Below are 13,318 nucleotides of genomic sequence, written 5' to 3' on the forward strand. Positions count from 1 at the left end.
CACCAAGCAATAGTTGAGATCAGCTCGTAAACAATGTCTGCTTTCACTACCGTGCTCTTTTAAGATCTGTCTCTATGGGATCCAATTCACGGCAGCAACCAGAGAGGTTAGATGAAAACCTTAGCAGGTAGAGAATTTATTCTAATAAGGGAGGAACAACTCAGCAGAGGAGGCTGAGAATGATGGAAGAACATGATCAGCGTCATTGAACTGCATGTCTACAAACTGTTGAATCGGCACGTGTTTTGTTGTGCACGTTCAAGCAATGACAGCAAAATGGACATGTGTTTAAAACTTGGAATTGGTTGGTTTTCCCTAGCGTTTGATTTCCTCTCTCATCTTTACAATCGCCTTCCTTCAGTTTCCTTGGTTTTTTATCTGCTCTCCCTTTTCTAGCTTCATAGATGAAAGCTCAGGCCAGTGATTTTATGCCTTTTTCTTGTCTACTGTAAGTACCTAGCGCTCCAGGTGCTCTGCGAGGGCTGCCCTAACCATGCCCCACGCGTTTTGAGGTGTGTGTTTCACGATAATTCCATTCAGAATGTTTCCTCCTTTTCCCGGTGGTTTTCACTTGACTGGATGATTGTTTAGACTAGTGCTGCTTCACTGCCCACCACGTGGAGATCTTCGGTGTAATTCATTGCTATCCGTGGCAAATTTAATTCCATGATGAGAAATGAAATAAGAATACTCTATTGTTTCTATATTTTGAAATTTGTTGAGATGTGTTTTATGGCCCAACGTACGATCTCTCTTAGTGGATGGTTTCCTGGGCACTTCAGAAGAATGTGTTTTGTTGTTTCGGGACGTAATGTTAGGAATTGAATTATGTCAAAAACAGAATAGTTTTGTAAATTCTAGCTAGCCCTTGGGCCTGCGGTTAAGGAACTCTGGTGGAGCAGTGGTTGAGCACCAAGCTTCTAACATAAAGGTCAGTACTTCTAGCCCACTAGCAGCTCCTCTGTGGGAGCAGAATGAGGCTCTCTGCGTCCACAGAGACTGCAGCCTTGGGAATCCTACGGGCAGTTCTCCTTCGTCCAATAGATCGCTGGGAGTAGGATGCAACTACACAGCAACAAGTTTAGTTTGGGTTTCTGTGCGTGTACATACATGACAAAGTCAAACTCACTACCACAGAGTCAATTCCAACTCATAAGGACCCTGTAAAAGAGGGCAAACCTCCTCCTGTGGCTTCGGAGACTCACTCTATGGGAGTAGAGACCTTGTCTGTCTCCTGAAAGCTGCTCCATGGGAGTCGAGACGTTTATGTCTCCTGAAAGCTGCTGGTGGTTTCCAACCTCTGGCCTTGTGGTTCGCAGCCAACATGCAACCACTACACCATGAAGGGGCTTCCAAAGGGTCATGAAAAAAAATCCATTATCTTGCAATTCTGTTACTGCCCCTCACCCCCCATGCGTGCGCGTGTACACACACACACACACACACACACACACACACACACTTTCTATTGACTCTACTTCTCTAGTTGAATCCTGACTAAAACAGGGAGGATAACAAGAGTGGTTCCAGAGGAAGGGAGGCCAAGGACCAGTTCTTGGAATTGGCTCTGAGTTTCCTGCAATTGGTACTTTCAGGTTTTAAGGCACCAATGCCTTTTTTCCCCATGATAAAGAGGGAACTGGTAATGGCATGAGACATGAAATGGCCAAGCAAAATAAAAAGCACTTAAATTATCACCTTTAGATACCCGTAATCAAGTATCTAAAGAAAGTGACTTAGAACACTTTGGTCAAAATACAGAGTATAATAGAATTGATTGGTTGCTTGTTTCTAAATGTGTTGGAAAACTAGGGGAAAGAAAATAATTGCCTGAAGATCTAAAAACCCTAGTTCCTTGTCTATGTAAGGCATCTGGAAGTTTCTGTGAGTGGCCTGTAAGAAATCCTGCAGGCAAGATTTCTGAAAACTCAACCTAACATCCAATCCTCCGAGCACATAGACAGAATTCCCATCCATGCAGGGTCTCTTTTGTTAAATTCTGGGTATTGATTGGGAATGTGTGGGATCCTAGAAATTGGAATGGGAACATATGAGCATTCTATAGAGCCCTTAAATTACATCCTTAAATTAGACCTTAATTTAAGGGCCCAGGAGCCCTTAAATTACACCAAATCGTTGTCATTAGAAGCAGCCTTACTTGCCTAAAGAACTATATTGGCCTCCCCTAAGATTGTTGTCTTGTAAGGTGCTGATAATTCTCCTCGATACCTACATCCATTACCGCCCTTTACCACTAATCCAATAACCAGATTTAACTCTCAGAAACTCCAGGTCAGGAGGGACAACACGCGACTCACCAAACAGAATGGTAGAAGACACTCAACAGAATCATATATTTTTCTAATTTTTGTAGACAGAACCCTGAGGAAATTGTGTGGAGATGGATTTCAAAGATATGGAATCAAAATAGATGAAATATAAAATTAGATTTAGTCAAATTTATTGAGACAGACCCACTAAGTAAAGATTCTAGATTCAGTTTTTTTTTTTTTTAACTTAAGGGGGCATGGAATCGGTCTAACAGTTAACTTAAACTGGTTGGTGAACTGAAATGTAGACTCAAAAGTGACCTACATTAAATGACATGGACATGGCAGACGTCCTGGGTATACTAAGCGGAAAGTGTACAAAGGCTTTGAGATGTCGGAATGTTCCAGTGAATTGGTTGTGTACGAGCTGCTTGCAACCCTATGAAGCTCCAGAGGACCTGCTCTTTACTGTAGCTTTGAGCACAAAAATGTATAAAAAGAGCGTGGGACCCTTCAGGAACTCTATGGGGTCCCTCTTCTCTGCAGGTTAGAAATTCCCATGTGAACTGCTATAAGCAAATTGGAATTCCTGAGACATGGGAATAATGGGATCCCAAGGCAATGGGGATCAGTGGCAATAGCTAATCACTAAAGACCAGGTGAACATGGTTATTATAAGGGACAGTGAAGCCAAAGCCATAATCAGAATAGTCTGACGTACAGAAGAGACACTGATGAGTTGCTCCTGGTGTCTCTAGAGAAGATCTACCAAGTTCCTACTTAGTCTGTATAAACAGAAGAGTTCTAAGTCAAGACAACACAAGTTTGACTTGCATCACCATAACAGACCGCCATGGCCCCTTAAACAAGTCTCAAACTTCCGCCCATTTGTTAACCTCGGGCTCCTGTTAATCTTTCCCCAAGCGTTCCCCCAGAAGGACTGTAGCCATGTGCCATGGTGACTGTCCCATAGGGTCAGGGGGAAAGCAGATCTTTCAAGGACTCGTGAACACTGACTCTGAAATGACACGAACGTGTGCTGCAGACCCAAAGCATCATTGTGGAATGGAAACTTATGGAGATGAGATGACCGATAGAGTTCATTCAGTCTTACAATGGAACCTGAGCATCCCAAACCCACCTTGTCCTTGTTTCCCCAGTTCTTGGAAGCAGAGTTAGAATAAACATACTCTAGAATAGGCAGAACTCACACATGGACTTGCTGACCCATTGACTGAAGGTTTTTGTGGTCGGAAAGACAAAGTGGAAGCTACTCTCATGGCCTCTATCTGCAAAATTTTTTAACAAAAATCAATATAGTATTTCTGAAAGAATGGTTGAGCCTATGGTCCCCATTGAGGATCTGAAAGACGCAGGAGGAATTCCTACAACATGGCCATTCAACTTGCCTATAGAGCCCGTAAATAAGACAGATGGGTCTTGAAGAATGGCAGGGTAGTATTGTAAACTTAACCTATAGAGCCCGTAAATAAGACAGATGGGTCTTGAAGAATGGCAGGGTACTATTGTAAACTTAACCTATAGAGCCCGTAAAGAAGACAGGTGGGTCTTGAAGAATGGCAGGGTACTATTGTAAACTTAACCTATAGAGCCCGTAAAGAAGACAGATGGGTCTTGAAGAATGGCAGGGTACTATTGTAAACTTAACCAGGTGGTGACGCCAATGGCAGCTGCAGTTTCAGATGTGGTTTCGTTGCCTGAGCAAATGAACCAAGGGGGGTGCTTTTTTTTGTTTTCCTTATATATTTTAGAAATTCATCAACCTCTATTTTTTTTATAAAAATCCGACTTCCTTTTCTTTCTCCTCTCTTTCTAGAACTGTGATTACTCATATTTTTACCACTTGATTCTGTTCCACATATTCTTCATATTTTTCATCTTTTTTCTTTCTAATTTCCATGTGGATGATTTCTAATGGCTTCTCCTTAAATGTGAAGATCTTTTCTTCTACGTATACTATCTGCTATTAATGCCATCTAGTGAATATGTTTCTTTTAATATTGCATTTCACAGTTATAAAATTTCACCCAGGATATCTGATTTTTCCTGTAGAGTTTAAAAAGAATATTTATCATAGTTAGTTTAAAGTCTTTAATTATTCCAACAGCTGAGTGTCTATGAATCTATTTCAATTGACTTGTTTTTCTCTTAACTGTAGATCGCTTTCTCCTGTATCTTCACATTTCACAATTTTTGACTCCATGCAACAAATTGCATCTATGTAACAGTAATGTCTGTGGATTTTCTCCCTACAGAGGATACCCTATCCTTTCTTAGGTAGCTAGGTGGACTGGTCCATTCAAACCAATGAGAAGTTGACCAGGTAGGGGGAAAGATTGTCATTCTAATCCCTCTATCAGGGTCTTTGAATATAAGGACTACAGATCTGCAACGATTTTTGGATTGAGGTTCAACCCAGTGACTACTTCCTGTGCTGCCAGAAACTGAAATCTTGGATCTTACTAGAAATTGATTGAGATAAAGGTGTGGTTAAATAGATTTCACTTCTAGCTTCAAATACTATGAAGGTGATCTCAAGTCTTTCCCCCCAGAAGATCCTTGGCACCAAACACCATAAGACTACCAGGCCAGGACACTGCAAAACCTCCAGAGAGCAAAGATTGTAGCCAGTACGGGGTAGGGCGAGCTACATAGGGTAGTGGTGGTCAATAAATAAATATTGTATATGCATAAAGGTCCTAGCTCTTGCATTTTGCAATAACTGTGATCTGGGATTTGGAGAGCTAAAAGTGAACTCCCCAAATGCCCCCCACCTTGGTTTCATCACCTCTTTACCCTTTTGTGGCCCCCTCCCTCCTTTCATTTGTCCCCAGACCAGAGCTAGGACTCAAGGTGCAAATTCTGTGAGAGCAGAAATTGCCACAGGATAGCTTCCAGACATCTCTTTTCCCCAATTGACCTGTCAAAAAGAAAGGGGGAGGACAGGAAAGTCCCCCCTCTCTTTGGACCCTTCCTTTAATCCTCCCTGGGAGTCAAGCCCAGAGACATCTCAAGACAGTTCAGACAAGAACATGCCAAACAATTCCAAGCCCCCAGCTGTGGGCGACATTGTCCCACTTTGTCTCCCAGCTTCCTTGCCTATCAAACACATGACAGTACATTGACTAATTGCTGGGACATGAGGCCCTGAAGAATCTATTTCAAAAGAACCTGCAGCAAGATTGTCAAACGGAGGGAACTGGCTGCGAGTGGGACCAGCGCCCAGGGCTTGGGAGCACTCTGCCACTCTGGCAGGGCTTCTTCTCACTGCCGGGCACCCAGCCCAGTGCCTCCTGTCAGGGATGCTGAGAATGTAGACTGGGGTGTGGGAGGTCACAAAGCCAGCCCCTCCTCTGAGGGTGAGGCCTCCATAAACACTTTGACCTCTTCTGTCCCTGCTGCTCCAGCGCCAGATTCCGGCCGTTTGTAATGGAAAGCCAAGGTCCTGCCCTTCTCTCCTTAGGGCCCTGCCCTCTGGGAGCTGAGGATGGAGGCAATTCTAGATGGAATCATGCAATGGGAGCACAGAACACACAGAATGACGGCGTGCACGTGAGTGTGTGTGTGTGTGTGTGTGTACATACACACACATTCCAAACACCAACAGTCCCTTTGCCAGCCTGCATTTCCTGTTTGTGTTTACAGATGAATGAAACCCAATCCATCCCGTGCCATGTTTCCTACACACTCACTGATCACTAGTAATCAGGAAGCTGCCCGCCCGTGTGAGCATCTTGTTAATGATGGGGATAAGACTGCCAAACAGCCAGCTCTGCTCTGGACGGGGAAATATGGGTCTTGCCCAGACCGACAAGGCAAAGGCACTATGGCGAGCATTCTGGCAGGGAACTGGGGGCTCTGGTGCTTGATAACAAGAGACGAGCAGGCCCTCTCTCTGCAAAGAACACTTTTCATAGTCCATCTCTGGGCCCCGTCACCTCCTTTCGTACCAGATGTTCTCAGAGAAAGAGAGCAGGTGAAGGGACACATCAGGGCAGAAGGAGGGCTACCTATATTAAATGGTCTAAGCATTTCACCAAACTGACCAATGCATTCAATGGCCCATGCATTTCATCAGGGTCTTGGAAAGACAGACGGCTGTAGTTGGAGGGATTTAAGTTAGGTTGTCCCAGAGTACTTCCCACCGGGAGGGTTGTGAAGGTCTCTTCTAGGGTGGGCTACTAAGGAAAGAAATGTATCTGGAATCTGTAAATCCTTTACTCTGCCTCCTGTCCTCAGTCTGACTTTCCTATCAGATACATGAATTTGAGGACTCTGGTCTAGCAGTCCCCAGTGGGCTTTTTGGTGTCCTCTCCACAGTGACAAGCATACATATACCCTCAGAGCCCCAGCCAGGAGTTGATCAGGCATCACCTGAGTGACAAAATTAGCAGCCTTGTCAACAAACATTGACACTCGGATAATGTGATGAACCTCTGGGGACAAAGCTCTGGGCAATTCCTCCAATCCCTATCTCAATAGCCAATCCCTATCTCAATATCAGTAGGGAGCTGGATCAAGGCAAGTGCAAGAGCTCATCTGTCAGCCCCAAGATGGCATTCAATGAGATGGAACCAACCAGGGGGGAGGGGTGTACCAAGTAGGGGTCCACCAAGGGCATCCAACTCAGCTTCCCAGACCCTCTGGGGCCAGGACTCTAGAAGTGAACACAGCTACCTCACCCCTTCCCGCAGACCCCGGGCCTACTTAGTAAGACAATGTGGAGAGCAGTTCTTAGGGAGCCAAGCCTTGGGCCTCCCTACGAGGTCAATGAGGCTGGACCCCTGGGTCTAGAACAAATGTAGAGACCCTTCCTCCACCCTCTCCCTCCAGGTAGGACTACAAAGTTACTGGCAAAAGAGGATGAGTTGATATGAGTCATAGATTTCTAATAAAGATTTCTTTCTTACTCTTCACTTATATTTTTCTTAATCTTATTATTTCTCTCTGGGTTGTTTTTTTTTTTTGCGTGTCTTTGTCTTTTATTGTTCCCGTTAGACTTCCCAGTTTATGAAGCAGTTTATCAAGGAATAAATGCATAGAGACAATAACTGATGCACTGGTTTATCAGGGACAGGGGGTGGGGAAGGTCACGGGAATTGGGGAGCAAATAATGAATGCAGAAAGGGGAATACTAGAGCTGATGGTGATGATGTATCTGTAACCCTTTTTTAAAGTGACTTAACTATAGAAGCATATGATGTGTGAATTTTATATCAATAAAACCTCTACAATTTTTCCCCAGAAAGAAAGATTTGTTGAAGACATATTGGTTAGGTTAGAAATGAAGCCCATGGGGTTGAATATGAAGGTTTAGTTCCTACCTCTGCTGAGTACAAATTGAGCGACCTTGCTCAAAGGAACCAGCAAAGACAAACGAGGGATCTGGTTTCTAATGCCAAAGCTCCTCATCTGTGAAATGGGGACAGGAATAATGCCAGCCTCATAGAGTTGGCCTGAGAAAGAAATGATTCAAGTGCTTGGGACAGCAACGACAGTGTCACCATTTCAATATAGAACAGACTTGACAAAGGGGGAGCTTGAGACGTGCCTTGACAATGCAGTCGCCTAGCAAACAAAATGTCGTTCCTTTTATAAAATAAGCATTTCCTCATATCAGTATAGGTGAAGCATTCACCACACTAGAAGCATGTCCCTCCTAGGGGTCTTATGAGGACCAACTAAAATGATGCGTGTGTGCTTAGAACGACACGGGGTCCCGTACTTAGGAAGCACTTGGTAGACGTAAGCATGCAGAGCCTAGGTGGCGTAGTGGGTTACACAGCGGGCTCCAGCTGCCAGGCCAGCAGTCCACTCATCAGGAGGAAGCTGAGGCCTCCTACTCCCATAAGGATTTACAGTGTCCACAGCCAAGAGGGTCCTTAGACGTGAGGGTGGCTGGCCTTTCGTCTCACGGATTTTGGACCTGTGAGAGGAGAGGCCCGTCTCCGGCACAGGAGACCATGCTTGGGAACGAGGAAGGATATCGAAAAAGAGAAAGAACCTCAAGGAGCTGGATTGACACACTGGTCAAGCCTGCGAACACCGGGAACACGGCGCAGGACCGGACAGTGCTTCTTGCTGTTGGACACAGGGCCACTTGGAGTTGGTGCCTAACAATGACCGCGACACGTGCTGCTTTGGGGAGACTGGAGAGGGTGCTGGAGGCCATCAAGGGGGTGCTGAAGGTAGGCTTGTGCCACCGCATAGCCAGGAAGCTCTGTTCTGCTGTATCGTTAACATAAATCCTCCCTGCTATGGTCTAAACCAAGGACTTAGACAAACATATCCTGAGACTCACTCAGGAGTCTCAGTCAGGGCCCGATCGCCAAGCAAGCATGCTGCCTTGCTTCCCGGGAAGCACTTACTGGTCCAAGCCAGGCCTCGGGCTTCATCCCTGCCTAAAGCCAGGGGACATCAGGACCTCCAGAGTGGCTAGCAGGGCCTTCAGAAAGTTCTTTCAGCCTCAGGATCCTGCGACAAAGCCTCTGAGCTCCTAATAGCCAGGACTGCGTACACACTAGCGTATCTGGGTTTGTAGTGGGGAAGAGACAGCGGCGCTTGAATGGAAACAAGTAAATCTTAAACACCCCGGGTCTTTTGGCAGTGAACCCCACAGACTCACATTTTCACCTACTGCCTTGTTCCAGCTCCGGCCCTGACCACCCTGAGAGGGGCCCTCGGATGGAGAGAGGGTCAGAGGCCTCAGGGGACCCCTGGGAGAATTCACTTTGCCGCGAACGGAGAGCTTAACGCATTCTGCCGATTCATTAAACCCCCGGGCGACAGACAGCCGTGGCCAGTTTGTCCGCAGTCGCCCACCAGCTCAGGAAGCTTTACCTCGTGGATCCCAAAGTGGGCGTAGGAGTCAAAGTAATAATCTCTCGAGGTCATCTCTTCCGGGTTCAGCAGCTTGGACAACTTGCCCCGCCCTGGGCAGCTGGGTTGAGTGGACACGTGGTGGACACATTGCAGGGGCTTTGGTGGGATGACGGGCTGAGGGGGCTGGGCTGGGGGACTGTTCACCTGAAAGGAAGAGGAGACCCACGTTAGGAAAGGCTGCAAGGTCCCGCCCTCGGAGACTTCCCTTCGTTTTCCTCCCTGCTTCCTGAGCCCCCTGCAGCCCCAGCCAGGCCTGAAGTCCTTTCAAACCCACCAAGGCAGCGTGATGGCTGTGACCTGCACAGTCACCTTGAGACGGAGGACCCAAGCCAAAGTGGAGGTGACCCATTCTCCTCTGCGTGCAGTGCACTGAACTGACCCAAGTCGATCAAATGGGCAGAATAAAGCTTTCCATTAGAGACCAATGTTAAACGATCCATGAAGGGAAAGCCGCATCGCAAAAACAGCGCAGCATAACATCTGGCAGCTGAGAGAGAAGATGCCAGAGCCCAACTGCCTGGGCTGGATCCCATCTCCGCCATTCACCAGTTGCATGACCTTGGGCAGAGTGATTAGCATCTCAGTGCCTCAATGTGCCCATCTCTGATGTAGGAACAAAGTGGGCATCGTGTCTTAGAGTTGTCCCCCTTGGAGGACAAATTAGTATTTGTAACATGCTTAGAAACGAGTCTGGTGCATAGGAAGCGCTTGTCCTAAAATAAATCCTGTTGGTATACTTAGAAACAGCAAGGCTGGGGGCTCCTCCCTGCCCAAGAGGCAGCATCTGGCTGAGTTAGGATTCGCCCCTGAAAATGCAGAACTCCTTGTGTCTGCTGTCCCCATGCCTGCTCTCCCCACTCCCCAAGTTTCTAATTCACATCTTACAGCCAGTCAACTTTGGTCCTGAGAATGCCCAGCCGAGTGGCCTATCTCCTGCCTGGCCATACCAATGCCCTTTCCCATCACAGACTGGCCCCCCTTCTCCCCGTGTGAAGGGGAGGACGGGAGAACAGACTGACGCTCAGAGAGGTTAAGCCACTTGCCCATAAGCATGAGGCAACGGAAACTTGTGCCCAGAAGCTCAAACTCCGCGGCTGAAGCGCAGTTCTGCCAGGGACAGGGACTCTTCTTTCTCCCTGGGGTGCAGGCAATCCAGACACACAAGGCACAGAAAAGGCAGAATTTCAAAGACGCACAGAGCAGCAGTAGTAGATGCTCTGAGGCTGGAACGAGTGCCCTTGAACCCAACCCTGGTGCCAGTGAAATTAAAAATAAATGCTGAGGCGTAGGTGGCAAAGCCAGGGGCCACTCTTGAAACCCAGCCCCACCAACTCTTGGCTGGGTGGCCTTGGGAAATCAGTGCACTTGGTTTTCTTCCTCTATAAAGTACAGATCATAAAAAAACATACCTGATAGAGTTGTGAGGTTTGTGTGACTTAGAATACGGAAGGAATGCAGAATACTGTGTGACACAGAATAAAAACGTCCAACCAAACTCAGTGCCCTCTAGCCGATCCTGCCTCATGGCGACCTTCACAGAGCAGAGTGGAACTGCCCCAGTGGCTTCCGAGGCTGTCAATCTTTATGAGAGCAGAGGCCTTGTCTTTCTTCCAATGAGCAGCTGGTGAGCTTGAACTACCGACCTTGTGGTTCACAGCCCCATTCATAACCTACTAAGCCCCCAGGGTTCCTTGACACATAGTAAGTGTTCCAATTGTCTAATTATTACTATTATTATTTCAGATTACATACTTCGTGCCCCTGCTCGATGCCTGGATTTTCTTGTCTTTGAGATGGGTCAGCTCAGACTTAACTGTCTCCTTTCCAGCAAGGGGCCCCTCAGACAGAGCAAACCAAGACAACCAACGAATCCCATACCCTCCATCATCCTGTGGGCAGCACTGTCTGGGACGGGGCTGATGGGGAGCGAGCTGGGTGCAGAAGAGAGGTGTGTGTGTGTGTGTGTGTGTGTGCGTGCGTGCGTGCGTGTGTGCGTGTGTGTGTGTGATGGTCCCATTCTCCCGATACATCTAGGCTCCTGCCTCTGGGAAATGAACCAATTTCCTAGTTTAGCAACAATAGATTTCAGGGCGGTGAGATCCCCGGCTGGCTGGCAGAGGCAAGCGGGACTGCCTCATTAGGATGCAGCAGGTGTGCCCACCCTCAGCTTGGGATGTTGGTCACGGTCTCCAGGAGGCTAAAAATAGACCTCGTCAATTGCACGCTCCCGTGCCGGCTGCAGAGTCACCTCTAAAAGCTCAAGAACACTCCATGGATGCAGCTGACCCAAGATTGACTCTGGTTAAATATATGAGGCTGGTCCAGGCATCGTGCCCGCTCAAGGTCACAGAGGCGACCAGCACCCCTTAGCTGCCATTCAACCCCTATCCCAAGGTCAGAGTCTCTCTGCGACAGCCAGCTACGGCGTGTCTACCATGTGTCCAGCGCTGCACTCATGAGACAGTGAGCATGGCGAGATGAATGGATTTGGTGAGCCCCTGGCTTCAATAGGTAGGAGCCCTGGTGACATAGTGGGCTTACGCATCGGGCTGCTAACCACAAGGTCAGCAGTTCGAAATCACCATCTGCTTCTTGTGGGGAAAAGAGGAGGCTTTCTACTCCCATCAAGAGTTCTAGTCTCGAGAACCCACTCGGGGCAATTCTACTCTGTTCTATAGGGCTGCTAGGAGTCAGAATGGACTCAATGGCAGTGAGTTTGATTTGAGTTTGGGATTCAATGGCCACACAGAGTCAGGGTGGCGTGGTGGTTAGGCACTGGCCTGTGATTCTCAGTGTCAGCAGTTCAAAACCATCAGCTAGCTCTCCAGGAGGAAGATGGGGCTTTCTATTCCTGCAAATAGAGGTACAGTCTCAGGAACTCACAGGGACTGCTTTACTTTGTTCTGTCAAGTTGCTGTGAGATGGAATTGACTCAAGGGCAGGAAGCTGAGTTTTTGTTTTTCAGTAACCACAAGTCATGGGAATAAAAAAGGGTGACCTGGCCTCAACGGGCTCTGTGGGGCTCTGTGCTAGCTGAGCCTGCCACGGAGGAAGCTAGTGGTGCAGTTCATGGATTGTGTTGCTAACCAAAAGGTTGGAGGTTCCAGTCCACTCAGAGGTGCCTCTGAAGCGAGACTTAGCTATTTACTTCCCGAAAACACAGTCACTGAAAGCCCCATGGAGCAAAATTGTTCTCTGACACCCATGGGGGTCACCATAAATCAGAATTGACTCAATAGCAAATGACTTTGGTTTTATCATTGTAGCGCCCCCCATCCTACTCCTGCTTCCTCTCCCCACCCCCATAGGATGCTGGGAGGGTGGTGGGGACTAGCAGTGGTCACAAGCCCTGGGCATTCAGTTGCCTGGAGTATTGTTCTTCGTTCCACAAAGACCTACTTCACAGCCACCACAACAAGGCACCACATGGATCCTGTGGACGGAACGACGGTGGATAGGAGCCTGCTCTTGAGATCTCTATTTCTCAGTAGGAGACGAAGGCTCCTTACGCGGTCAGCTATACAATAGAGTGAGCCTTGCTCGGCAAGAGAAGTTCAAGGACAGAAGATTTCCAGGAAGAGTCCGGAAACCCAGGGTTAGCTGGGAGTCAGGGTGAGGTGGGAAGCACTTTAGAACGGGCTTTCTTGGGTGGAGGGGGGAGAAAGATGGTGAGGAGAAGGACGATGCTCGAAGAATGCCAAAAGCAGGAGAGCGCGGAGCTTGTTGAGGGACAACTTGGCTGAGAGAGTGGGAGAGATCGCCGCCGAATGGAAATCAGAGCCAGGCCTAGAGGTTGTAATTAAATCCAAAAGACCATGCGAAGCTATTGCCGGTTTTTAACCCGGGAGTCTTGTGTTTGGGCTCTACTTTGGGAGGGCATTGTGGTACAATGGGCATGAGGGGGCAAGAAAGGATGGAGGGACTTGGGTAGGGAGAGGTGTTGTGCATTTCTGAGGCCATTTTCCAAGTCCAGTCAAGGAATGATGAGAACCAGAAACCCTGTTGGGCTTAGGGGGCCACCTGCCAAAGAAATGAATGGCGCAGACACGGTCGGCCTTGGCAACTAACTGCGTATCAGGGAAGAGAGAGAAGCTGGGCTCAAAGATGATTTCAGCATTTCAAGCCTGGGTGACTGGGAAAATAAT

The 13,318-nt window shown here is 47.7% G+C and overlaps 1 protein-coding gene across 1 annotated transcript in view; it reads right to left on the reverse strand.

Moving 5' to 3' along the window:
- Positions 1-13,318, reverse strand: part of PRMT8 (protein arginine methyltransferase 8) — a 129,500-nt gene that overhangs the window by 66,716 nt on the left and 49,466 nt on the right. Inside the window, exon 2 of the mRNA XM_075553144.1 lies at positions 9,132-9,317. Coding sequence (XP_075409259.1) covers positions 9,132-9,317 — 186 coding nt within the window. The remainder of the gene's footprint in view (positions 1-9,131; positions 9,318-13,318) is intronic.

The sequence above is a fragment of the Tenrec ecaudatus genome, chromosome 6 (genome assembly GCF_050624435.1).
Source record: "Tenrec ecaudatus isolate mTenEca1 chromosome 6, mTenEca1.hap1, whole genome shotgun sequence".
NCBI classification, from domain to species: Eukaryota; Metazoa; Chordata; class Mammalia; order Afrosoricida; family Tenrecidae; genus Tenrec; species Tenrec ecaudatus.